This window comes from Seriola lalandi, unplaced genomic scaffold, assembly GCF_002814215.2.
Source record: "Seriola lalandi dorsalis isolate HSWRI2012SDOR001 ecotype SW California unplaced genomic scaffold, Sedor1 jcf7180002054585, whole genome shotgun sequence".
In the NCBI taxonomy this organism is placed as follows: Eukaryota; Metazoa; Chordata; class Actinopteri; order Carangiformes; family Carangidae; genus Seriola; species Seriola lalandi.
Window position 1 is genome coordinate 3945590 of NW_019525138.1, and position 27743 is coordinate 3973332.

The 27743-nt window shown below is 41.4% G+C and overlaps 1 protein-coding gene across 2 annotated transcripts; it reads left to right on the forward strand.

Moving 5' to 3' along the window:
- Positions 1 to 27743, forward strand: map2k6 (mitogen-activated protein kinase kinase 6). 2 transcript variants are annotated; one of them, XM_023418851.2, is made up of 12 exons: positions 1 to 380; positions 13309 to 13372; positions 14436 to 14484; positions 15059 to 15172; positions 15851 to 15970; positions 16928 to 17044; positions 17133 to 17184; positions 18944 to 19071; positions 20974 to 21051; positions 22330 to 22469; positions 25819 to 25864; positions 26094 to 27743. In XM_023418851.2, the coding sequence occupies exons 1-12, from the start codon at positions 290 to 292 to the stop codon at positions 26169 to 26171; spliced, it is 1077 nt and encodes a 358-aa protein (XP_023274619.1). In that variant the 5' UTR covers positions 1 to 289; the 3' UTR covers positions 26172 to 27743. The 2 variants fall into 2 exon arrangements, with proteins under 2 accessions (XP_023274619.1, XP_087033435.1); XM_087177309.1 differs by lacking the exon at positions 1 to 380 and adding an exon at positions 466 to 551.

Genomic DNA, 27743 nt, shown 5'->3' on the forward strand with positions numbered 1-27743 from the left:
CTCCCAAGCAGGAAGAACGTTCTCTCGCAGGGGCTCACACTGATCCAAGTTAGGAGCTTTCAGCTGCCAGCCTTGGCCCATCATGTAAGTGCTGCGGAGAATTCTTTGCAGTGCAATTGCAAAATTACCTCTTTTCCCGACGCCAGTGCGGGTTGTGCAATTGTAGCTGCGCTCTTTGCACCGACACGCACGCTCCGGACGCAAAAAGGCTCCAAGTGCATGAAGATCGAGGCTTGTATTTTGCATCTTTGTTGCAAAGGCAAGCCGCTGAAGCTCCAGTGCGAGGGCGATGGAGGGAGGGAGTGAGAAAGAAGGCAAAGTCTTTTGTGCTTCCCCTCCCCCTCATCAAAGCAAAGGGGAAATGTCTCAGCCAAAGGGAGGTAAGAATATGAAACCGATCTGTGCAAAACTACCGACACACAATCACTGCTGCACGGTTTGCAACATGCACCGCTGCAGCTCGAGCTCGGCCGGTGCATTTTAAAGTTCGATGGTTTAGAAGGGTCAGTTGCATTTCCTGTTTGAAGATCTTCCCCTTTGCACAGTTCCTGGTAAGACGATGCTGTGTGTACTCACTCGTATTGACGCTGTTAGCGGGGCACCGACGGGGATGTTGAGCACAGGGCGCCTTCAGTGTAGTCACAAGATAGACAAGGACACTGCAACTCTTTATGATCAACTCTGCACGAGTTGATGCACGGCTCGTGCACACTGCCTAATGGTAAATAATGAAAGCCGTGTGTCGCGTGCAGGGCGGTTTGGTGCAGGAGATGTGACAACCTGCAGCTGTCAGTGGACTCTGAGTTGAAGTGTTTACTGGCTGCAGATTTGTTTCTGCTTATGGGAGAGAAAATGAATTTCTAATAATAGAATAGATTGAGAGCTTTAAGGTGCTGCTGACTTTTTATATTAAAGCACAAAGTCCCAGTCTGTCAGCTGCTGCTTCTGTCCAGGACACTGGATATGTGTCAAACCCCTGGGTGCCTGTCCACTGATGTGCAGCTTTTCCCCCTCAGCATGCATAGGAAAGCTTGTGTGTCACACTTTGACCCCAACTTTATCAACATGCAGCAACAACAGTGACATCCCTGCAGCCGGACAGCTCCGAAGTATCATCAGTGAATGCAGCCTGCAAGAAAAGAAAAGAAAAAACAGCTGCAGTGAAAACAGCTCAGGCGTTTTTTCCTCCCCTCGCTGTGTTTTCCAAGAAGTCCAAAGTGAGGCTGGTTCATTGCACAACATGCAGAACACACACAAACATATGCACACACACACACACACACACACTCAGAGGCTGTGCAGGACCTGAGCAGGTAGGAGAGAGAGAGCCCCTGATGGTCAGAGCCTCGCAGTGTTTATCTGCTACAGTCAATTGTCCTCCCACCTACACACAGGAACCGTCTTGTTGCAGCCAGTTTGTCTTGTGATAAATAATGCTCTGACATTTTTACTTTGTAAATGAACGAGTCGTTGGGGACTTTCCTCTGAGCAGAGGTGGCTTTCTGTTGTCGTTTCACTGATGTTGTTTGGTGCAGGAAACGGTGCACATGCAGATCTGTTGTCGATTAATCAATAAGTTGATTATTCACTTAATCAAGTTGTTGTCCTGACTTTTTATTGGACTGCAAACATAGAAAATTACTTGTGTAAGTTAAACAAATGGCTCTGTTGAACCTTTGTGAAGCATCAATCTTTACTGACATAATTAGAGCTACAACAGTTAGTCAATTAATCAGTGACAGAAAAATATTAGGCAACTGTTTTGATTATCGATAAATCATCAAAGGTCCTTCCCCAGTTCCACTTTGTCATTTGTGAGAATTTGCTGATTTTCTTATGTGATTGTAATTTTATATTTAAAAAGTAGACAATTTGATGACATCACTTTGGGGTTTAGGAAAGTGTGACAGACTTTTTTTCTCTGTTTTCAGACATTTTATGGACCAAATGTGAAAATAAGTGATAATGAAAATAGTCAGTAGTTGCAGCCCTACAATGGATAAGTCATGAAATAATGATCATTTAAGTCATTTATTGAGCAGAAATACAAAACATTTGCTGTTTCCAGCTTCGATAACATGAAGATTTGCTTTGTTTCTCGTTGTCAACTGGAATCTTTGGGTTTTTAGATGGTCGTTCAGTCAAAACAAGTTAATTGAAGTTGTAGAAAAAATAATAAACAGAGCAACTGATTATGAAATGAGTCTGTAGATGCAGCCCTACATCCTAACCAGCGTCATTGCTACAGTTGTGATTAAAAAAAACAAAAAAAACACACACATTATTCAAATTAATTCATACAAAACCCACGTGGCCCAGTTCATTCACTTTTCCTCCACTGTCTCATTTGAGTGACGCACTAACAGCTCCGTTAGCTAATGTTTTCCTTTTTAACCACTGCCCTCTCTCTGGATCACAGTCATAATTCTGTGACGTGTTGATCACCTGCTAACAGCTGACTGTGATCTGTCGTTGTGGTTGAGTCACTGTAAAGCAGCTGCGATTTCAAAAAGCAGCAGCAAACAGCCTCAACTTTAGTCACAGTTTGACTCCATAATGACTCCACACATTAGTTACGTTGTCATGGTTATCTTCTCATCTTGGCTGATTTGCTTCCTCCATTTTGTGTCAACACTGTGAATTTTGAATTCGAGCAGATCATTACTAAGTTAGTGACTAGCTTGTGAGCATTTGGCTAAAGAGTCAGAAGTTGCTGGTGGAGACCAAAACAGAGCAACAAGCAGAGGACCTATATTCACAAATTGGACTGAAACATGACTCCAAATGAATGCTAATGTTGCTCTGTGTTTGCTAACACATTAGCATACATTAATAGGTGATAATATGTGTTATGAATGTTATGTTTGGAGCTTATTTCACTGCACCTATGTGATAAAAAAATCAGTTAATGGAAGTTAAAAAAATTATTAAAAAATTTCTTTGGCCCCTTTTTTCCAGTTTATCAAAAGAAGCTAAATTTCTCAGATTTTTAATGTCTATTTTGTATAAAATTGGCAAAAATTGAATTAAATCAGGAACTGACGTTTCAGACGTTTCAGACCAACTCCTACACGTCTCAATACAAACACATTTAGGTACCAAACAGATCCAGGTTTGACTTTCACTTGCAGGCCGATTCAGATAATGCAACACAGAATTAGTGTGTAACATATAACTACTTGAGGAAATGAGTACAAATCTGCTAAGCTGAAATAAGCATCACGTCCTTGTGCTTGATGAAACCGGTGCAAGACTGAGTGCAGTCACTTCATCCTGCTGCTGGTTTCCTTCTATTTTCATATCATTTAGCACAGACGCATGTCAAGTCTAGCGTCTCCGGCTGCAGCGCTGCCTGTGTGGCCCCGGACACTTTCTGCCCTTTACCATTGTGCACTGTGCTGTGGCTGAGTGCTGTGGTGTGCCGAGGCTGTCCGATGGCAGCGTGACAGCGGCCCTCCCAGCTCGTGTCCCCCCCCTGCAGCCTCGGCCGGGCCCTCGCGCCCCTGCACAAATGTCCCGTTTGTCATGCAAATGGAGGCTGCGTTTTCAGCCGCACTGATACTAAATTTGCTGTTTCGACGAGCTGATTGTTGGTCTGCTTCCAGGCCTATAGTGGCTTTTTTTGCTGCAATAACAGTAGAATTGTTCAGAGCATTGTTCAGATGATCCACTAACTGTACTTCTCTTTTCAGGGGGGGTGGGGTTGACTGAGTAAGCGTGCATGCTGCAACTTCTCTGGTGGCAAGAACCATGAAATAATTCCTGTTTGACCCAGCTTTGTTGCAGACCTGCACGCAAGCAGAGGTGTATAATGCAATGGTTTTTTTTTTTTTTGCTGTTGTTTGTTTTTTGATGAGATGTGAATAAATCCAGGTCTCGGTTTGAGGTTGTGATGGCAGCAGGTTTCCAGATTTCGCTGCTAAGATGGGATGAGAGTGAGGGTGAGGATGGCGTGAGGAGTAGCACGCCATCACTGTAGCACAAATTCGCAATGTAAAGATAGTGGAGGCAAATAAATGAATTTACTGTTGGTGGATCCAGACGTTAATCTGCTCCGTCTAACTATTTTTCTCACTCGTCATCTTTTTAACTTTCAGTTCTTCATGTATGCACAATGTAGAAAAATACAAGTTAAGATTTGTTCCCTTTACTCTGGAGGGAAATTTATTTTCACTGCTCTATTTATTTACACTTTGCGATCATCCTTTTCTCAGCTACAGCAGACGTATGTCCGTCTTTCTGTTGAACACAGGTCTGGATCTGAGACATCGCTGTATCTCAGCCCGATGACAGAGAACTCACTCCACATTTGGCTGGTGGTTTAGTGAAGTGACTGAACTGGCAGCTATTTTCTGCCTGTTCTAGCTGTACAAGAGCAGTCTGAAAGCTTGTTAATGCTCAACATCACTTTTTTTTTTTTTTTTTTTTTTTTTTTTTACACCTGTTTTGCTTTTTTCAAATCACTCCTGTGATTCCACTTGTGTTGAAAAAAACAACTCATCACCAGCTGCAATTAGCACTTCAGCAGTAAATTGGTGACATGTGCTTCGTTAGTTGTTGACTTGTGGTTGTTTTGGTTTTTATAAAATTTTTTCACCAAAATTATACTGTTGTGCAAATGTTTTGTCGGACCATTTGTAATACCTTTGTGGCCCTCCAGTGGGCCCAGGCCCACTGGTTGGAAACCACTGACTTAGGTGATTCACCAGTCATCAGCATTGTTGTGCTAATTGCTTCAGTCGCATTAGCAAGTGCTAATTTCATCTGTAACATTGCTGTAACATATATATTGACGTGATGGATTATGGGATTTCAAACCTAGCTTTCCATTGCACAGATGCAGCTGCTCTGTGAGAGAACAGCAGTGGCACTTTATGCTAAGCTAAGCTAACAGGCCTCTGGCTCTAGCTTCTCATTTAGCACACAGACATGGACGTGGTATCAATCCTCTTGTGTGATTCTGAAGAAAAGCAAAAAAATGGAATGTTCTTTGCAGTTAGACGCTTTGGAATTTCCTCACAGGCTGCGTCAGTGATTTTCATTCACTCAGTTAAAGGTTTAGTTGTTGACCACAGAGAGCGTGAGCGACGTTGGCATCAGTGTGTCAGTATTCTGTTCACACTTGAGTCATGGTTGAAGTGTCACTACGCTCTGACCTTTGACCTTTGCAACTTTTACAAAAAAGTGACTTATATGGACTGACATGTTAAAATACATTTACATCAGAGTTATCCAAAATGTATGTTCTCGACACAGTCCAGTGCAAATATGACAATATACATATAAATGATATAATCATATGACTTTAAAAAAATTACAATTTTTTTTTAAGATAATTATATTTTAGATTTTATGTTTCAGTTGTTTTGTTTTAATTATACATAATTATTATATTTCAGGTGAGGATTTTTTTGGATAATATATAATTATAGTATTGTTGTTATGTTTCAGGTGTTTTTTCTAAGATATATAATATATAATTATGTTAGTGTATTGTATTTTTTATTCGTCACATGCCAAGGTTCAATGTACAGTAAGCAAAACAGTGAAATGAGGGTTGGAATATTGCATATGGCGGGGAACTATAGCAATAATATAGAATATAGAATACACAAGAAATGCAGCCAAACAAGGCTATCAAGCTAATTAGAGCTGCAAAGATTAGCTGATTAAAATAAATCACCAACTAGTTCGATGACCCTGACCCTTTATCATATTAGTCATTTTTCAAGCAGAATTTCAAACTTCAGATGTGATGATCTGATGTTTCTCTGCCTCATATCAGAACGGAACATTCTTGGATTTTGGATCGTTGACAAAATAAAACAAGAAATGTGAAAACATCAACATTTTAGTCTCCTTTCACTGTTTCCTCATGAATCAAGAAAATAAATAAAAAATAGTAGTTAGCTGCTGCCCTGAAGCAAAGCAAATATGAGCAAACTTTAAATGTAGATGTTGTATATAGGCCACTGACGAACAGCAGTCTGTGTAAAGGTGAAGTTGATACAGGAAGTGCAAGATTTTGAGCTTTTTGAGCCGCTCAGTGGTGAAATATAACATTTACAGTGAAGCTCTACGATTCACTGCAGATTCGTCGCTCAGTCGGACATGTCCCAAAACTGTTATCGAACAGTCTAACACAGATTGTGACATGATTTTTATCAGGCCCATCTCACACAGCTGTGACCTGCAGGATCTCTGCTTAGCACACAGTTTATCTGGGCCTTAAGGTCGTGTGCTGTCTCTGTGCAGTCGAGGGTTCTGCTCGGTGTTTGTCCTGGACTCAGAGTTCCTGCTCTGAGGCCACCTGAAGCTGACACCCCCCCACACCCTCCGCTCCCTGCGTGTGTGTCGTCGAAGTTGAACCGAGTGCACAGGAAGTGTAGCATGAGCCGCTGACGGCATGATTCCCAAAGGAGTGTCCAACAGCTGTAACCTAAAGGAGCTGCCATCTTTGGAAGTGTAGAGTACCTCACAAACTGCCAGAGCGGTCGCAGGGCGGCAAACAGCCGAGGGCTCCAACTGGAGTTATTTTCAAATCTCTCCCTGCTACCAACCAGCCGACCCCCCCCCCCCCCCCCCCCCCCCCCCCCTCCTCCCTCTGTGCTGCTCACTGTGTGGCTGTCTTTTCCTGTCCCTTCTTGTGTCAGTGGTTGCGGTTCACTGCCCCCCCTCCCTCTCCCTGTGATTGATCTGTCTTCCTCTGGCTCTGTGGAATTCCATTGAGGGACATTTGGGATTGTTGGAATTCCAGCAGGAGTGCATGTGTGGGTTAGCAGCGGGCACCATGTGTCCCCGTCATCCAGGCCTCATTATCACGCAGGCCTGGCCTCACACACCGAGGCTTTCTGCATGCACTCCGTCTCTGTTTCTGCACACGCTCGCTGCCCTGCAAACCCTACTGTCAGCAGTATTATATATTTTCTTTTTTTCACTGCTCTCAAACTGACACGCATGACGAGGCTGATTGCATGCTCAAGCCGGGTGTGGCAGAAACTGGGAGCATTGTTGTCCTTCAGCTGTTCTCTCCTCAGCCGCTTCTTGAGAAAATGATAATTGCAGCGTGTTGCAGCGAAGCCGATTACTCTCCTTCCTTGTTCTCGCTGGTTTCAGTGGGAACAAGGAGTGTCCCAGCTCTCATCTCCTGTGGCCTCCCTCTGGCATTTCGCTGCATACTTCAGCTCATGTGCTGCAAATCACTGAGAATGATACGTACTGCTGCTTTTAATTAACCCACTCTGCCCACCACAGTGTGCGAGTTCGATGCTGAGCTCAGCAAGAATAAAGGAAGGAATTGTGTATTTGAGTTATGCAACATAATCTGGAGAAAGTCTGAGACGGGGTATTTTTAGATGGCTCATCATGTTTCCTCAGATGTTTTCTGCATATGAAAACGTTCAGACGACTCATCTGTAGTGATGATGTCTGTGTCCTTGCGGTTTCGCGCCAGTCGCAGGATAGAAACATCATCAGCGCGTCCACTTGCTCGGACACTGACCCGCTGTATTCACACATTGGCTCAGTCGGACATTAGACGGACTCTGAACCAGGGAGCTGGCAGGGTAAAGTCCAGTTCAGCTGATTCAGACATTTGCGTTCTCACATACACACACAAAGCTCCTCTGGGTAAAGTCTAGATAAGGTCAGGGCTGCAGAGCATGTGTGAAAACAGTGGTCATCTTGGCAATAACGTGCTTTATAGTCCTGTAGAGGTCTGCAGGTATCTGTACTTGACCTGAGTCTTTATGATGCTCCACAGTGGGACTCAGTTTGCTACTGTAAACCTGTGTCTAGAGCCACAGCTGTTGGCTGAACATCGCACATGTATACATACATGCAAATTAGGGCTGCAGGATACACACAAAAAAATATATAGTGATTATTTCTGGCAGATTTTGCGACTTCTTTTGGAATGATAATTTTAATTTTCTTTTCATTGAAAAAAATATAAAAATGATGATGATGTGATTTTTTTGGGGGGGTCTTGTACCAAACAAACATGTTCCTCTAGTCTGGAGAATATGATTCGTAGGCAGGAGCGTCTCTGTAGCACCACAATGCTAATGCAACAATCCACAACAATGTGACACATTTTACCAACAGCAGCTGTTCATGTGATTTAAATATTGCACTTTTATACTGCGTGTTGGAAAAACCAAACGCAGAGCTGCAAACAAACACTACTCCACACTAATGGACATGTTGCTTAAAGTGTAATTAGGCGACTTTTTGCTGATTCCATATCAAAGAATATAATGTAAATGTTGTGTTGACGGCTCGTTCTGCTGCCGCTGAGTGGCTGAAAAAGCAGGTGCTGTCAGCACATGCAGCTGCTTAGAGACTGGTATATTTTAACACAGACATTTTTTCGTTTGTTCTTCGGTAACAAAGCATCTGACTAATTTAATAAAAGATTAATCTACTTATCTTATTATCATTTTAATTAACTGTGTTATTTGGTCTGTAACATATCAGAAAAAAGTGATTAATTATCATAATTAGATCCAAGTTGAAATAGAAGAAATTGATTTGCCCCACTCGCTTGAGCTGTAATCAGGGAATTTGTTTGCATATTTATTAAAAAAGTAAATGTAATGAGTCGTCAAACATTAATCGATCAATTGACTAATTGTTTCAGTTTTAATTGCTGCGTTTACTGTAATGACCTGAATACTTGTTCCATCATCTCTTTGTATTCTGATACAGAACAGAGCACAAGCTTCCTCCTGCCAACAACATAGATTATATAATCAGCTGCCCCTCTGACCCCCCCACCCCCACCCCCCTTTGTTTTTTACACCTTCTGTTTACTCTTGTTGTTCAGTAGCAGCAGGTTCGGAGCCGTGCAGCCTCCTCATGCTGAAGCTGCACGTCAGGTTGATTTGCATGTGTTCCTGCTGCATCGCCACCTCAGCCTGCAGCACGCCTCTACCTGCCACTTATCACTCACTGCACAAATCTGTGCCTGCAGCCCTTACTGTTCACGTCAGGGCGGCTGTGTGTGTGTGTGTGTGTGTGTGTGTGCGTGTGCGTGTGCGTGTATGTGTGTGTGTGTGTGTGTGTGTGTGTGTGCGCATAAAGTGGACTGAAATGCACTGAGCACGTTGATAACAGAATAAATCTTCCTGTGAGGAGCGTGCTGCCTCTTGTCTCATGATCTGAGTGCAGCTGAAAGGAAGAATCTCTTAGTCAGTCAGTCATTCGGTGTGTGTGCTCTCATGGAGAAAAAAAAAAGAGGGATGGTGTTGCTGCTTTGTAATCACACAGTGAACCTTTTGTTCCGACACTGTCTGAGGTCAATCATCTGACAGGAGTTCCACTGGTTCTGGTTAATGCATATGAAAGTATTCACTGATCCTCTCTCTTGTAAAACCTGTAGCTACTTTTGTGTTTCCAGTCACCGTCTGTGAACAGGTTCATCTCATAAACACATTTCAACTGGATCTGGATCCATTAGTGAGAATCTGTTCGCGTCGGAATGTCGCAATGTTTTCAGGTCAGAGAAACACCTGGATCACCCTTATCCCTCACCCTCGATTAAATAATTATTATTTTTGTGATCCATTACTGGAATCTCATTGTTTTCTTTAAGAGGAGTTATTAGTTTGCTCTTTTCCCCAAAGTGACGACATCACACTCCAGAAGTCGTTTGAATTGTTGTTGATTGATTTTCTGGTGATGGAATAATTCATTAATCAACTCATTGTTCAGCTGTAAATATATTTGAGAAAAGTTTTTTAAATTTCAAGTAATTTTGCTCCCTTAAAACAATTAAAGTGTTGAAAGTTGTGAGATTTGAATGGATTCAGATTTTCAGATTGGCAGATTTGATCATTGATGAGAGGATTCACATCAGCAAAATATTATCAAACTCTGATTTTAGATCAGGATCAGCAATTTGAAAGATTTATTTCACTCAAGTATCAATTGTGTGAGGATTTGCTGTTTTTTCAGTTTTTTTATCTTTGAGTTTTGGAAGGTGTGTGTGTGTGTGTGTGTGTGTGTGTGTGTGTGTGTGTGTGTGTGTGTGTAATAGATATAGATATATAAGTTATATGTATAAGTTCTGTGGAAAGTCAATACGATCCATCAAACTCTATTTGTACAGCACTTTCCATACATGTTAGTGCAGTTCAAAGCCACAGACTGAGAAGCAAAAAGAAAAGAAAATGACAAAGCTGACAATGAGATACAATATAATAGCTTTAAAAAGCTTTAATAACATCAGCAAACAAACAAAAAATATAAGAAAATGAATAATAAAAGGGGGGGTACAATACAAGTGAGAACATATTTACAATCAAATAAATTAGTAATAAATAATTAAGGTACTTAATCGTTAGTGCGAATCTCTGCAGGAGTTTGGTGCACACATTAATTAATTGTGGCCTCAGTAATTCCTGCCCATGAATCAGCACAACATAATGTTACACTGAAGTTTATGTACACACTGTATCTGTGTCAGGGATCAAAACAAACCTGCACTAAACCCTCAGAGGCTCATAGTGTCACTGACTGACGACTTCCACTGTTTATTTTGCACTCAGTGTGAACAGACTGTAACAGCGGGACTCAGGCCACAGGTTGTTGTGTTTTCTCAGGTCAGTTCTGAGGCCGCCAGCTGCACCGAACCCTCCGTATTGATCCGATCACAGTCGATACGATTGACGGGTGTTTCAGCGCAGACTTGAGAGAGTTGCTGCAGGTGTTTTCTAGTTTTCAGTGTGTGTCGGGGCTGTTTGCACGGAGCTGGTTTCCAGTTACCATTGTTGTCTGTGTAAATGTATGTAGGAGGGGCTGTGACATTTTAGTGCAACAAAGCTGTTTTGCAGTGTGGAGCAGCAAGAGGCCGCCAGTGGAGGGCCACATAGCACAGCAGTGTCACACCCTGCACTGTTTGAACAAACCTGTGTGTGTGTGTGTGTGTGTGTGTGTGTGTGTGTGTGTGTGTGTGTGTGTGTGTGTGTGTTATGCCCTCAGGACAGCTTTTTGAATGACTGATCCGACCACAGATATGTGTGTTTGTATTTTCTCTCATGACAGCGATGTGAGAAATGCCAGTTATTCCTCCGATGACACACCTTCAGTTTTACTTTTAATAGGGTGTAATGACATCAGGGAGGGGGGGGGGGGGGGGGGGGGTGACCTTAACTATTACCTGAAAGCAGAGTGTGTCAGCTGCAGGAAAAAAAAAACATTAGCTGTTACACGTCCAACATGGCCGCTCCCTCCCTCCTGTCTGGCGTCACCTTTTGTTAGAGCAGGTCTGTGTGTCATGTTTCCTGCAGCTGCTGCTGGCCTCAGCCAGTCTGAGGAGGTTTGAGTCAGATGCTAGTGCAACAACTCTCATACACACACAAACACACACACACACACACGGACACACCCTCAGGAACGCTGCGACGCCCCGTTCACAAGATGCCCGGCCGTTAAACCATCAGTGCAGCACCTCCAGATGGAGCGAGCACACCTGGGCTGCCAGACCTCCTCTTCCTCCTCCTCTTTCTCTTCTTCTCCTTCTTCTTCATCTTCTTCTTCTGGCTTTCAGCATCTGCTGCATTCAGTTAGGATCTGGAGTCACTTACTGCATCCAACCGTAAGTGTCCATGATGAGATGAAGCTGCAGTTGCCATATCAACAGGAAATGTGAAGACGTAGAGTGGATGTGATGCATCAGGAGCATTGCATGCTGGTCTATGCTGGTCTGTGTTGATCTGTGCTGGTCTGTGCTGGTCCTTGTTGATCCGTGTTGATCTGTGTTGGTCTGTGCTGGTCTGTGCTGGTCTGTGTTGGTCTGTGCTGGTCTGTGCTGGTCTGTGCTGGTCTGTGCTGGTCTGTGCTGGTCTGTGCTGGTCTGTGCTGGTCTGTGCTGGTCTGTGTTGGTCTGTGTTGGTCTGTGCTGGTCTGTGTTGGTCTGTGTTGGTCTGTGCTGGTCTGTGCTGGTCTGTGCTGGTCTGTATTTAGGTCTTTGTGACCTGACCCGGGCAGAAACAGTCAGGGAGCAACGGCTGCAGGAAGCTTGACTCATTTTGCCTCAGTGGGAGGTTTTAAGAAGCTGCTGACTGGAGTGCAGAGACTTTGAGTCACTTGTTGACACTTAACAGGTTTGCTTTAGTCCAGTTGTACGTGCAGGTTTTAAAAATGGCTCCATGTGAAGTTTAAAGACTGTGCTGCTGCTGAAGGGAAACGGGGAGTAAAATGTTGACCAGGATGAACTCTGATCAACTGATCTCTTATCCTGAGCTGTGTTAAGAAGTGAAGTATGCTTTCATCTGGTGCTGCCCGGCTGTTAGTGAGACCATCAGCCCCTCTGGAGTCTCATCAGTCTGTTTTCTCCTGTTTCTGCTTCACTCAGACCAAACTGTTCGCACAAGCTTACGCATACTCACATATGCTCAGAACAGAGCAGAAATGATTCATTGTTCAGTTGATCGACATAAGAACGATCTCCAAGAAGTTTTCAACCCAAAAAGTCCAAACTTTTCTGGTTCCATCTTCTCAGATGTGATGATTTCCTGCTTTTCTCTGTTTACATCAGTGTAAACTGTGTTTAAGTTGTGAACCGTCAGTAAGACAAAGACAGCACCATGAATGTCACCTTGGTGCCTTGGAACATGTGATGTGCATTTTTCACTATTTTATCAACAAAAGGATTAATTGATTAATCTAAATAATAATAATTTACAGATAAATTGATTTTGAATAACACTCCCTTTCGGATGTGGTTGACATTGCATTGCATCATGTTTTCTGTTAGGTCTAAGTTCACTGTTTTCATTGAGACCATTGTGCTTTTCTTTTTTTGTGTTTGTTTTTGCTTTTTGTTTTTTTTGTTTTTTTAGTTCTTTCACACATTCGAAATAAAATTATCAAATCAAATCAAATAATTGTTATCTACAGCTCTACAATGTTTTCAGGTCAGAGAACTACCTGGATTTTCCTTATCCCCGCCAACAATTAAATAACAATATTTTCATGATCTATTACTGAGATCTGATCATTTTCTTGACGATCAGTTATTAAATTGTCTTAAATTGACTTAAAACGTTTTGTTGATAAACTTTCTGGTGATCAAATAATTGATTAATCAACTCATTGATCAGCTCCAAATATATATGACAAAACTTCAATCTCACTATGCTTTGCTCACTGTGCATCACTGCCAACAATGGCTTCATACAACCTGACACATTAAAGAAAAAATCTCTGATGGTTGACCAATGTGTTGTCTGACGGTGTGTGTTTTGCAGGTTGTATCTGAAGCATCAGAGTTTTCTAATGATGTGTGTGTTTGTGTGTTTTCAGGTAAGAGGAAGCCGGTGCTCAAGCTCTCCAAGGAGGTGTTTGAGCAGCCCACTCCCGCCGCAGTGTAAGACTCTTCACTACATGATGTTTACATGCTGCGCTTTTGTTATATCTCTGCTTGATCCTCACATCCTGTTTTGCTCATACCTCTGTAGACCTGATGGCTCTGAACCAAATCACATGAAATGAAAAGCCCGGGTACAGCAGCTTGTCATGAACATCAGTATTCATTTCTTTGTATCACACCCCTGATATTTGCACATTTTCAACTCAATAAGAGCTTCCACAGAATGATTTGTACATGTTGTTCTTGTGTCGTCTCCTCAGTGTTGTTAACATGAACTCAGACTGCAGCTGCCTGTAGATCAGCGCAGCCCCAAATTATTCTGAGCCGCAGAGAGACGAAATTTTCAGTTGGTTTTAATCATCTTCATCGGTTTGAATCGTCGTCATTAAAAAAGCTGCAGCAGCAGAGGCGTTTCGGTTTCAAGCCAACTTCACGTGAAATATCACACTGTGAATTTAGTAATTATCAATTTGCTTATCAAATTGTATTTTTTTTAGATTTCCTAATTAATCATTTTTTTTCTATTGTATTTATTTTAAATTGTATTTATTTTTTTATTTTATTTGTTCATTATTTTATTTTTGTTTATTTTCCATATATTTTTTTTTTCATTTTATTCTATGTTTTCATTTAAAATATTTTTTATTTAATTATTTTATTTAAAATCAATTAACAATTTTTATTTTTTAATTTCTTTTCTCAAGTATTTTGTAACTTTGACAGAAAAAACTATTTTTTTTCTGAGCTTACATATGTCACAGTCTTGAGGCTTTCAGAAGAGCAGTATGAGTGATTTCATTGAACTATACTGAGAGAATTCTTAACTGCCAATGAAGGAAAACCATGAGATGTGGTTGAAAGCTCCAAGAAAAGCTAGTAAAAATAAAACATTTATACTGAACTTTGATTTTTAAAAGTGGTCAGAAAAATTTAGAGTATTAAAGTGTGTGTGTGTTTGTGTGTGTGTGTATATGTATGTGTGTGTGTGTGTGTGTGTGTGTGTGTGTGTGTGTGTGTGTGTGTGTGTGTGTGTGTGTGTGTGTGTGTGTGTGTTTTTCAGACCCCCCAGAGATCTGGATTCGAAAGCTTGTGTAACCATTGGAGAGAAGGTAATTTTCTTTTATTTCTCCTCTCATCTCTCTATCTTTCCTGATCCCATTCAAGCTTTATATTCTCTTCTTCTTCTCTTACTTTGCTCTGTTACATAATTCTTCTTCACTGTTTTTCCTCTGCCGGTGTATTTTTGGTCGAGTCAGGTCCCTCTCTCTCTCGGCGTACAGAGGTCGGCTTAATAAAGGATCTGTTGGCTGTAAAGAACGCCCCACTGAACATTACAGCTGAATCCAACACTTGTGATTGTGGGGAGACTGGAATGTCTTTTATTGCCCATTGGGCAGTAAAAATATTTATTTTAAACTCATCAAATAAGTGGAATTTTCCACTGGCAGAGGTGCCTGTTTTCTCTCTGCTCCACTTGGCCTCAAGTCAAAGTGAATGTTTTGCTTTCTTTGCTTGAATCATGTTAAGAGGTTTTTCATCTTGCTGCACAGTGAAGGAGCCGGAGACTTCATAGCTTTGTTACCAGCAGACTGATTACCTATGTTCACTCCTGTCATTGCTCTTCTTCTTCTCTGTGTAAAATCTGTGTCATCTTCCCTCGTCTGGTCTCGTTCTCTTGTGCAGAACTTCGAGGTGAAGGCGGATGACCTGGAGCAGATCTGCGAGCTCGGCCGAGGAGCGTACGGCGTGGTGGACAAGATGAGGCACGTGCCCAGTGGCCTGATCATGGCCGTCAAGGTGGGTGAATAAAGACCTGAGGACAGTTTGTTTCTGTGTTTTAAGAACTCTTTGGCAGGTTTACCAGTTTGGCTCAGTTCCTTTAGGCTGGTGTGAACTGTGTAAAAGAAAGCAACATCTGGCAACGACTCTGATGTTGCCAGATGTTGCTTTGCTCTTTGCTTTCCTCTGCTGTCATATGGAGGTTTTATCTGAAGTTTTTCTTGATCTTCCAGATCTTGTCTTGACAGTTTCCCTTTAAATGCAATTTCTTAATGACATTTCAGAGAGTGGATATCTCAAGCTGGAAGCACTTTGATATCTTTTTATAGCCTCCTCTGCTTTGTAGCATCAATTAGCTTCATGTTCCGAGTCTCAGCTGCCGAGAGGAACCCGTGGTTGTTTAGTGATGATGATGATAATAATAATAATAATAATAATAATAATAATGATAATGATAACTATATGGAGCACTTTTCAAGACAAAGTTACAAAGTGCTTTTCATGGTTTTGAACAGGATGACAACAGTAAGCTAGAAATTAGACGGTAAAATTAGACATTTATAATAAAACAAACCTAAATATAAGGTGAAAATGATAAAACGAAAAAAAAAGATCCTTTAAAAGTGCGAACGAGAGAAACACAAACTGACATTTGACTAAAGGTTGTGTTGTCATCTCCCCCCCCACCACCACCAGAGGATCCGGGCCACGGTGAACACTCAGGAGCAGAAGAGGCTGCTCATGGACCTGGACATCTCCATGAGGACAGTGGACTGTTTCTACACAGTCACCTTCTATGGAGCTCTATTCAGAGAGGTAGAGTAATGTGGAGCCTGACAGGCAGTAAACTCCTTCAGAGCTGTGAAGATTGGTCAAATCATTAAATAGTTGATTGATAGAAAATGAATTGTCAACTAGTTTAACAGTAGGTGAGGTCATTTTTCACTCCAGGTTCTTGGTCTTGCATTACAGTAAACTGAATCTCTTGGGACATTTGATGACGTCTCCTTAGCATTGGCATTTTTCACTGTGTTCCGAATTCCTACAGACCAAACAATCAATCGAGAAAAACCTCGATAATGAAAATAATCGTTAGTTGCTGTCTAATTATTTGCATACTCATTTAAATCATTTTGAGTGTTCATGAATGTGTGTATGCTTAGAAACATGAGTAAAAAGGTGAGCACGGGTGATATGAAATGAATGATGTTAGGTTACAGATTGAACGCTCTAGAACCCTGTTGTAATCTTTGACAAAGTCTTTAGCAGTATTTCTAAAATTGTGGTTATTTGATCATCAATACTGCCATGTTTCATTAATCAGATGCTTCTGATGCTGACGAGGCCATGACCCTAGAGCAATAAAAAAAATCTTTGATATATACATTTTTAAATAAAATATCCCTTGATTTTTCAGGGATACTCAGAGATAGTTTGTGATATAATGAAATGTTGCGTCAATAAAAATAATGTAATAGATCATTTAAACTGATTGTGTTATATAAACAGTGAAAAAATCTGTGTCCATTGTTGACGTGCAGCAGAACTAGAGCCGCTCCTGCGTGTTAATGACAAACACCTCTGAAAGTTTTCGGATGCAGAAAACTTCCTGCAGCAGCGACTGGATGTTCAGGATTTCCTCACCGCGACTGAAACATCGGAAAATCTGTCGCTTCCTGTCTGTTTGGAATCCGGGCTGGCTGCTTTTGTTGTTGTTGCTTTCTTTCTTTTTTTTCTTTTTCCTGATCTGTTTCCAAATTTGACTGTTGCCAGGGCGACGTCTGGATCTGCATGGAGCTGATGGACACTTCCCTCGACAAGTTCTACAAGCAGGTGATCGAGAAGGGGATGACCATCCCCGAGGACATCCTGGGAAAGATCGCTGTCTCAGTGGGTTGATTAAAAACTCATTTTCAGTTAATGACACATATTTGTTATATAACTCTCATTAGCTTATTAATGGCCTTTGTTATTACAGATAGTAAAAGCTTTGGAGCATCTGCACAGCAATCTGCAAGTCATACACAGAGGTAAGAGCCTGAGGAAACATTACAGCTCAGAGACAGTTTCCTCCTCTCTGATGCATCATCACTCTTTCTTTCTTTCTTTCTTTATTTCTTTCTTTCCTTGTCCAGTAACTAGAAATCACTTGTGCTGCTGTGCTATAGAAATTTCAGCCATTGATTTCCATTCACTTCTATCAGCAGGCTCTCTGCTAAGTTGCTAACACTGTGTTGATCATTGAGGCTTCATCTGCTTTTATCACAGTTTTTATCAGACTGTATAAATGAATCTGCACTTAAAACTGCACTGATCAATATTTCAGTATTATCAACAGATCATGTGATCACTCACAGTGAAGAACGGCTATGTCCTGACTCCAAATAAATGGTTCAGAGAATCTGGATGAGCTTGTTGATGACTTGTTTTCTTTCTCCATGTGACTGTGTTGTTGTGATGTCATTACACGACCATATATCAGGAAGTGGTGCAGTTCAGTGTCATCACAACTGATAGAAATGGACAAAATGCAGCAATGATGTGACAAACACAGGCTTAATGGATTTAGAGGAAAAGGAGACGCTGTCCTTGCACGGAAATTTACAAGCTGCCAATTATTTATTGCAATGTTTCGACCTCTTCAGCAGGTCTTTGTCATGCAGACATCCATTTCATCCGTCCTCATTAAGAATCAGTTTATCATTAGCAGTGATGACTCATTCACCAGACAGGCGAAAGGTTTTACCAACAGATTCTTCAGTCGAGGATATAAGAGGGAATGGATGGATGAGGCTAGGAACTGCTTCACCAACAAGTCTCAAACTAACCAAAAATAACACAGGGCACCTTTAATCACATGCCCCATTAGGTTTTTACATCTGTGGAGCCATAAACATACATTAGCATATAGTTAAAACAAATATCAAATTAAAACACATTTTCAGAGATCTACCACTATTGTCTTTCAACCCCACGTCCATCCTCAGATATCCTCGCTCTCCTGATAGGCAATGACAGATGTGGACTGGCAATGAGCACAACCCTGCGGGTCAACCCAGTAGAAGTTTCTTCCTTGTCTTGTATATACGGCACTATGGAGAGGTTTCTTTTTTACTGTTTATTGATAATATGACATCAACAAAAAAAAGTGTTACGTGCACCATTATATGCTTTATTTACATGAATGACAAAGACCCTGCAGGTCAAAACGTTGCAGTAAATATTTAGTTGATGCAAATTTCAGCATGTGGACAGTGTCTCCTTTTCCTTTGTTGCTGCTCCCTGTCAGGGTTGGATGTGCACACTGGATGGTTTTCACAATTCGAGCAAGCTGGAAGAGAAAATGTATAGATTTTTTAACCATGTAGAAATAAATGGAAATAAATGGCGACCAAGTACAGTAGAAAAATTCTCCAAGAGTCTAAATCTGTACAGTATGTGTTTGGAAAATTTAAACGATACATGATTTGTATTCAAGGAACTAAAATTGAACACGCTGTTAAGGTCATTCAAGGGTTAATCTTTCCTGTGTCAAACCTCTGTGGCCCGGCTGTGACCACTGTGTGGCTCTAGTTGCATCAAAGCTCCATGCAGTCATTTAGAAAGATTATAGCTGACTAAAATAAAGTCACACAGTCGGTCTCCACCAGTGACCACAGCGCTTGTACCATGAGTGTGATTGTAGCCTTCAGGGACAGTTGTTCTTTGAGAAACCAGAGCGTTGTACTGTACTGTGGCTGCACTCGCACTAAACCTGCTGTATCCCTCCCTCCCTCTCTCATGCCATAGATGTGAAGCCCTCAAACGTGCTGATCAACACTCAGGGCCAGGTGAAGATGTGCGACTTCGGCATCAGCGGCTACCTGGTCGACTCCGTGGCTAAAACCATGGACGCCGGCTGCAAACCTTACATGGCGGTAAGCAGGAAGAGACCACATTAAAGATTTAATGTTCTCCCTTGATTCAGTGAGCTGTAATTTAACTGTTTTACTACTGACAAACCTTCATTTTAAAGTCCAACTGAAATCATATCAGTCTTCCCTTTTTTATTTACTGTTTAATTTATAGTTATATTACAGAAGTGAAGAAAATCAGGTCTTAAAGATGAGAAATGCTCCTTTAGCCTCCAAACCTCTGAGACAGGCCATTGTAAGTTTGATTGACAGCTAAGAGTAGGAGACACAAACACAGACTTTTAAATTAAATACCATAAATATGAACATAAAGTGTTTAGAATCTAAAGTGACTGATGTTGACATGCAGGTAATTTCTGTAGCTGTCTAATGAGCAACAGCTTACAAGCTAACTAACAAGCTAGCCTACAAGTTGACATTAGCAGTACAGATTTCTCCTGGTGAATGTTTGTGTGGGAGCTTGTTCAGTAAAGCTGCTGCTGCAACACATGTGAGACATTAGCAAGAAAGCTAATTAGCTAGAAAGCCCAATGTAGGTCACAGTTAAAGTCTTAGGCTTTTTTTGCACTTTATATTTATTACATATTGTGTAACATGAACATGATTTGGTCGACTGTATACGAAGAATTTCTCCATTTACACAAAGAGAAGCAACAACACTCTTGTTCAGTAGAGGGTCCGTCTGCTACTTTAGTACAGACTGAAATAGCTCAACTAATATTGGATGGATTAGCGAGAAATTTGGTTTAGACTTTCACGTTCCCTCATGATGAAATGTAAACTCTTTTCAAATAGAGCCATCGTCGGGTCAAAATTTTAAACTGATCAATACTTTTGTATTGGCATGCTAACACACTGAACTAACATGGTAGACTGCTGATCATCAGCACCTTAGCATACATTGTGAGCATGTTAGCATGCCGATGTTAGCATTGGACTTTAGAGTTTTCCTGTAAACAAACAAAGTTACATCTGTTGAGGAGATCAAGAGTCTGCTTGCCTTGAAAAATGTGTTGAATTCATAGTTCATCGTGCGCCTTTTTTTTTGTATTTTAAATCTCTTGATTATATCCATGTTTGCTAGGTTGTAGCATTTTTCTTCTTTGCATGCTACATTTATAGCCACCAAACTTGGATCAGCAGATTAGTGTGAAACTGGTGGCAGAAATATAGTTCTACTAGCAAACTCCACAGGGTACATTTAAAGAAGTTATAATCGATATATTTAGCAGCTAGAGAACCAGATATTTCCCTCAGGAGCAGGCGGAGACCAAAAACTGAGGGAACACTGAAGCTTAAGATTCATCAGGTGGAGACAAACACCACTCCACATGAATGATAATGTTACTCCTGTAACTTCTAAATGTATTTTAATCAAATATTTGCTAACAAGATCAGCGTTGTGTTCACAACTTGTTACAAGCCGCACAATCAGTGATTGGAGGTTTAAGTGTAAGTGAATCCTCACAGAGCTGTTAGCATAGCTGTAGACTCAAAGGAGAGCACAGGATGTCGTTTGCAGAGATGATCTATTTAGTGAAGCAGAAAAAAAACATGAAATATATTTTCATTCAGACTTAAAGAGTTCTTTGAACTGATCTTTGCGCCGGAGAATCAGTGACAGTAGTATCACAGCTTCAGTCGCATTTATAAACTTTTTGTCTCTTGATAACTTTGGCCTCAGCTCATCAGCAGAGGGGTGAACAGGTTCACCTCGACACACCTAACAAGCCTGGTTACATTTTAACCCCGTCTGCTCCGCTGCTGATTGGCTGAGTGGGTTTTAGGGCCAGGTAAGCGATTGGGGAATATCGCAGGCTGTGTGTTTAAGATGTCAGGAGAATGTCCTTGTCGTCAATGACGACCGCTGTCATGAGTGACGTTGTGTGGCTTTCTGTTCTGCAGCCGGAGCGGATCAACCCTGAGACCAACCAGAAAGGCTACAACGTCAAATCTGACATCTGGAGTTTAGGAATCACGATGGTAAATCAGCTTTTATTACTCTTCATCTCTCTCCCCCTCATGCACACATTTACATTTCTTAATTTGTTCATACCAGTTTTTCTAAATGTCCTCATATAAAAAAATAAAAGTATGTGAAGGGTAAAAATTAATCATAATAAAAGAAATCTGGCGTTCGATGAGCCATAGCTCGAGACGTTTCAGTGTCTAGACGTTTTATTATGAGTTGTTAAATATTCATAGCTTTCTCATTTACATTTTCAAACTCAGACCAGAGAATATTTTGGCATCAAGGATTCAACAAACTATGGCAAATTTCCTCAATTTAACCCCGGCTCGTCCTTCTCTCTGCTCGAGCAGCGAGGAGTGAATGCTCAGTCTAATCTGAATGGTAATAAGAGGAGAGGAGAAGAGTTTCATTACGGATTCTGAGAGGTGGAAGGAAGTTTTTTTTTTTTTTTTTTTTTTTTTTTTTTCTTTTTTGGTCCTAACTCTTAAACGAAACAAAATTGGACAAGACAGAATGAGCAATCAGTCACAAAACACACTGATTGTCAGAGCACCTGTTACTTCTGGAGAACTACTCCTGGGCCGCGAGGACGAGGACGAGGGAGACTGAAACAGGTTCAGAGTGAAGCAGCTGATGAGACGTCAGTTTGAATCAGTCTGAAGATTAGAAAACAGGAAGCTCTGGAGCTGATGTCGTTCATGTTCTGGATTTTACAGCAACTGATAGAAGAGGTGGATAATTTGTGAAGACATGATGAGTCAAACAGTGAGAGATTCATGTAAAACCACCAACATCACAATCTGGGTAACTTTATTATTCATAGATATATCAAATTTCTAAGAATTACACAGTTTGAAGAGCAGCCCTTAAGGGATCACATGATCTACATCTGCCATATTGTACAGGTTTATTCAGTGGTGTGTTGTTAATCTTCAAGTTTTTTATTCTTACTCCTATAATTAAATTTTTTATTATGATCTGACAGAAAATGTCTGCGTGCTGAGCTCTGCTTCTGTAAAGTCATCGAGGATTTACTCTGAACCAGGAAAACCGACCCGACTCTGCAGCTCTGACGTTTAACATCATTTTGATAAAGTTTCATAAATAGGTTTTATTCTTCGGTTTATGAGTTGAAGTAAAAGAGAAGCAGTTTGATATATATGGGCCCGGGTCTCTGGTCGTCCCTGAAAACTTGATTGGATAAAACCTAAAACCAGGACAGTAGTGTACAAGTGTAAAAACGCAGTCAGTGAGAGTGACCCCTCTCTCTCTCTCTCTCTCTCTCTCAGATCGAGCTCGCCATCCTGCGCTTCCCATACGACTCGTGGGGCACGCCCTTTCAGCAGCTGAAGCAGGTGGTGGAAGAACCTTCGCCCCAGCTTCCTGCTGACCAGTTCTCCCCAGACTTTGTGGACTTCACCTCTCAGTGGTTCGTCTCTTTCTCTTGTTCTGTCCCATTTTTCAGCAGAACCTGGTCTCACAAAACATTCAGGACCACACTTTTTAAATCACGTGATAAATGTGTATTGATCCCAGTTTACTGGGCTAATCTCCCTTTATGAGACTGAGTTCAGTATGCTGGTGTTTTGTTTGTTGTACTAGCAGGATAACAGGGACGTGTCAGCACTCTCTAGCTGTGCATGGAATATGTCTGAAGCTCCCTCAGCAGCCTGTTTGTTTATTTATTTAGATCCCCATTAGCTTTTGCATTGCAGCAGCTATTCTTCCTGGGGTCTATACAGTTTTGATGTTGACAATACAGCCACACACATTCCCAGTTGTAGAGCTGCTACTAATCAGTATTATTATCATCAATTAAATTGATTTGCGTTTTTTTGACTCTTTATTCTAAAAGGAACATAATAAAATGAAGTCCGAAATTTACCAGAGCCCCAGATCAAGCTTTCAAAACTGCTTGATTTGTTCAAAACTCAAAAGATATTCAGTTTGACAAACACTCCAGACTTAAAGTCACTTACTCTCTTTTTCCCAGCTTTTAGCCATATCTCCCACTGGGTGGAGCCAATTAAGAATGCAATTAAAATGCTTTAAATCTTTTCTGCTGCCACACAGTCTGTGCAATAAATCTTAACCCGTGAGAGCAGTGTCCGTCGTTACAATGTGCGACTGCTTCAAATGGCGTGCTGCGAGCCCCCCGGAGGTGCGCAGGAGTGCGAGGCCCCCGGTCAACGCTGCTCGCAGCTTTAAGAGACAATTCAGTTTTCAGTGAAATGAAACACAGAAAATCAGAAAATCCTCACGTTTCAGACGCTAAAACTGACAAATCTTTGCTGTTTTGTGTCATTTAACCATTAATCATTTATCAAAATTGTTGTGGATAAAATTTTTGTTCATCAAATAATCTATAAATTGACTTTATTGTGTCTAATATGCAATACCAGAGAGATTACTCCAGGCATTCAGCTCAGCTCTCAGTAAAAGTCGTCGGGTGCTGGATAGACTGTGACCCCATTTACACTCAGATATTTCATGCATCTTGGATGGATCAGATAGACGCTTGATATTTGATATCATACGAGTGTGTAAGCACACAGTGTTTCCTCCTCCAGTGCAACAGCATCAGGGAGCATTTGTGGTGTTTCCTCTGTAATAAAGCAGCTGAAATTCTGCAGAGGAAGAAAGCAGCTCCAGCAACTTCATCACATACAGTCACACAAGAGACATAATCCTGTCACATAATCATAATCCTGACATAATCCTGTCACAGTGATTAAACTGACCCCTGATCAGTTTAACACTGATTGATCTGTGTGTGCGTGTGAGAGTCTGTGAAGATGGTCAGACTTCTGTGGTCGTCTTGTTGTTCTTGTGGATCGCTGTCAGCTCCCCCTCTCAGCTGATACTGTTGTAACTGAACTGCATGTGTGAAAATTATTCTTCTTCTGGTATTTTTTGGCTTCAGCTTCAGGTACATTACCACCACCCTCTGGACTGACGTAGAGCCGACACTGATTTGCATGTAGCTGGGGAACAGATTGTAATCAGATTTGTGATCAGGGACAGACGGTCTCTGGACTTTACCTGGATATCAGATGAGTGTATATGAGGCCTGTGGTTCTTGTGAATCCTTTACATCAGGTTTCATTTCCTGCTGCCGGGTTTGTTTGATACGTTGTTAGCTGAAGGTTTTCACATGGTTTAACACATTGTTGAGTTACACATGAATTTCCTGAGTCAATAGTAGAGTGATGGATGTGATCGCATTAGGAAAAATCTGTGTTTCTTAATGATGAAATAGTGAAAGTAAAAACCAACTCCAGTTTGAGTTTGGAGCCTGAAACCAGCAGGACCAATCTGGACCACTGCCATGCCCTAGAGCAAGGCACCTCACTCCCATCTGCTCCAGTGCAGCTGCTACTATATATATATATGTGATAATATGAGTTACCCTGTTCCCCTGGGATAGAAATACAGTCAAATGAATGCATTTAGTGACCTTAATTATACACTCTGATCACATCCAGAATACAGTGACCTCCATCGTTGTGTAATGATGGAGCTGTAACTGCATTGAGGTCAGAGGATGAGACTGCAGTGGGAACAGTGTTGGTGGTGGGTTAGTTCTTGGAACCAGGATTTATCGGGTCTGTTGAGAACAAACAGTGAACAGGAAACGGCGCTCGATTACTGGCAAACACACACTTGGTATAGTTGTTTTTGTCTACTATTCTCATTAATGCTCGTGTGTGACTCATTATGTTTGGCGGTATGTTTTCTCAGCTACTGCCAGTCCGCTCACGCTGGGTTGTTTCCTGCTATTTCAATCTTGGGAAACAACAGAGAATCTCGGCTCTCAAGTGCTATCAAAGTCTATTTAGTTTATTATCAGGCTCAACAGTGAAGCATTTTCCCGAAATAAAAGCCGAAATTTAAAGCTCCATATTTTCCTCTTCTTCTGTGTTCTATTTGAAGTGTTGATCCATAAGAAGATCTATTTGTGGTTTTAAGAACCATCTCGGTGTAGTTTTACATCTCCTCTCTGGAATTCTAGTAACAACAGGTTTGTGAGCCAATCAGAAGAGATGAGGCTCTGAGCTGCTCTTTTGATTAGCTGACTGTTTTCTGAGTGATCCAAAAAAATACCAAATTTCAGGTAAACAGTCAGAGAAATCAAATCCTGCAAAGGTTAGAATAATGGGTCCCAGTGGGCGGGGCTTGGGGCGTGGCTGAGAATGGGTGACTGTTTTGCTGTGACATCACAAAATATCCAGAAGTCCTGACGGCTGGTTTTAAGGCTCAATGTCTGAATACAGGCTGTGTGCATTTCTCTGTGGACTGAGGCTTTGATACTTTCACAGTTTTAATATAGAACCTACACCTGATCTATAATCAAAAAAGGCATCGACATCTATCTACCTTTTATACAATACTGGACCTTTTAACGATGCTTTATGTAAGATTTGCTATTGCTACTTAGCCAACGTTAGCATTAAGAGCTGTTTACATACAAGTTTAGAAGAAACATTGTGAATTCGGCATCAAACTTCATTCCTTTACGGAAACCAATCTTCTCGTTTTGCTTCTATATGTATCACCTCTTTTCTTTCACTGAAGTTAGCCTGCTAACCAGCTAGCTCCAACCCATCACGTCACTTTCTGATTCTGTAGCTTCCAGTCTGCCCTGAAGAAGTAGCTTATATATATATATATATATATGTACTCCTTTAAGACTGAAGTTTGGTTGGTGCTCTGGTTTCAGGGATGAGTTGTATTTCTTGTGAATTTATCTTGAATTTTTTTTTCTTTTGCTTCTGCAGCTTAAAGAAAGTTTCCAAAGAGCGGCCGACTTACACAGAACTCATGGTGAGTGTCACTGTTGTGATTTCATGTCTTTATTCTGATCTGTTAACACATTAGATCCATGCATCACCTGCATACATCTTGTAATACTCTTAATCAGACACTGGAGGGCACACTAAGACTGTTATAGGTACGTGGCTGAAAGTCTGTTCTCACACAGACAAACCGAGACGCTCCGGTGCTCAGATCAGGTGAACTGATAAACTTAAACGAATGTCATTCTCCTCCTCAGCAACATCCCTTCTTCACCTCCCACGAGGCCAAAGAAACTGACGTGGCTAGCTTTGTGAAAGTCATCCTGGGGGACTGAGTCGTCACACTTGCACAGCAGTGGAGGGAGGATCTGTCAAAACGAAGAAGAAGAAGAAAAAAAAATACAACAAACAAACAAAAAGCACCAATCACAGCCCCTCCCCCCTCCTCCTGTCACCTCCACCACCAACCTGCCATACTCTCACCCCTCCATCCCTCCCTCCCTCCCTCCCTCCACAGACGGAAGGACAGAAGAGGAGAAGCAGAATGAGGAGTTTGTCCCCGCCTCCACCTGGCCTCCATGTCCTCTGTACATTACCTGACATGGGAGGGGGGTGGTCGGCCATTGGTGGGTGTCTCACACATAATCTGGAATAATTTAAGATGTCTGTATGCAAAAAAAAAAAAACCTCCCTATGCGGTTAGATGTGTCCCACCTCTGTGCACCGCCTATTACTCAAGCGTTGTTAATAGTCAGCGAGGTGACTGTGTGGCTCGTTGTAACGGTCAAACAAAAGGTTTTTCGGTTTTTTTTCGTTTGTTTTTTTTTTGTTTTTTGTTTTTTTTGCTGAAAAACAGAAGAGGTGCAGATTATATAAAAAGATGAATGATATAATGCTATCTATGTATAATCTAAATGTTTGTATACTCAAAGCAAGTGTTGCATCGGTTTATTAATTGATTGCATGTACAGAATATATCTCTGAGTAAAAACGGGCTCCAGGGAGGAAAAAGTTGTAGAGTCCGATGGTTGAAGAGCTGCAGACGTACGGCCTCACGTCAGGGCCCCTCCTAGTGGTCACAAATAGGTACTGCACTTCAACTGCTTTCCCTCGATTACAGCGGAGGTCTACTACACGTTTTTGGGCTCTGGCTGCCTGTGAGTGTGAGAGTGTGTGTTTGTGTGTAAGTAAGTGTATTTGTATGTGTGTGATCTGGTGCATGATATGTGTGTGTGTGTGTGTGTGTGCGTGCGTACGTACGTGTTAGTGTGTTAGTAGAGCTGCAGGATTCTGGATACAATGTGATGCTTTTGTAATGAAGTTCTTCCTCTGCAGGCTTGTTGTGCCTGAGGTGAAGCTCTGATTCAACTTCCTGTTCTAGATTTTTGCGGCTGCGCAGCAGGGTCGATGTTGTGACCTCGGTGTTATATTTTGTTGTTGCTCATCAGGTAGTCGTCCGAGCTGTATCCAAACGAGTGCATTTAAAGGGATAGTTCTGGTTATTTAGCCTGATGTTGTGTGAGGTGTTTATCTATAGTCAGTGTATCACCACTTTGTTAAAGGGCTGTTTGACAGGAAGATAAAGCAGTAAAAATGTTCAAAACAAAGCAGAAGTAAAGTAAAGTACACTTAAACTGATATGAGCTTTTTCCTGTGGACATTGTTAAAGTGGCGTAAACACTTTTTTGCGGATGACCCCGTCCACAGCAGCTCATCACTCACTTTCTGTGCCAGTACTCCTGCTGCTTCACTGAACAGGGAGCTGATCTGATTCGACTGCATGTAATACACTTATATAAAGTATAAATAAATATCTCACACAACCCCACTTCAAATAACCTGAACTGTCACTTTAAACACATGCATGTGCTCATCGAGTTTAAATCTGAAGTTCGTCCAAAAAGAAA

Bases quoted from the DNA above. Each gene is read 5' to 3' on its own strand.
- map2k6 (XM_023418851.2), top strand. From the start codon at position 290: ATGGAGGGAGGGAGTGAGAAAGAAGGCAAAGTCTTTTGTGCTTCCCCT. The intron at 15,971-16,927 runs GTAGAGTAATGT...GACTGTTGCCAG, and splicing joins ATGGAGCTCTATTCAGAGAG to GGCGACGTCTGGATCTGCAT. The intron at 17,045-17,132 runs GTGGGTTGATTA...TTGTTATTACAG, and splicing joins TGGGAAAGATCGCTGTCTCA to ATAGTAAAAGCTTTGGAGCA.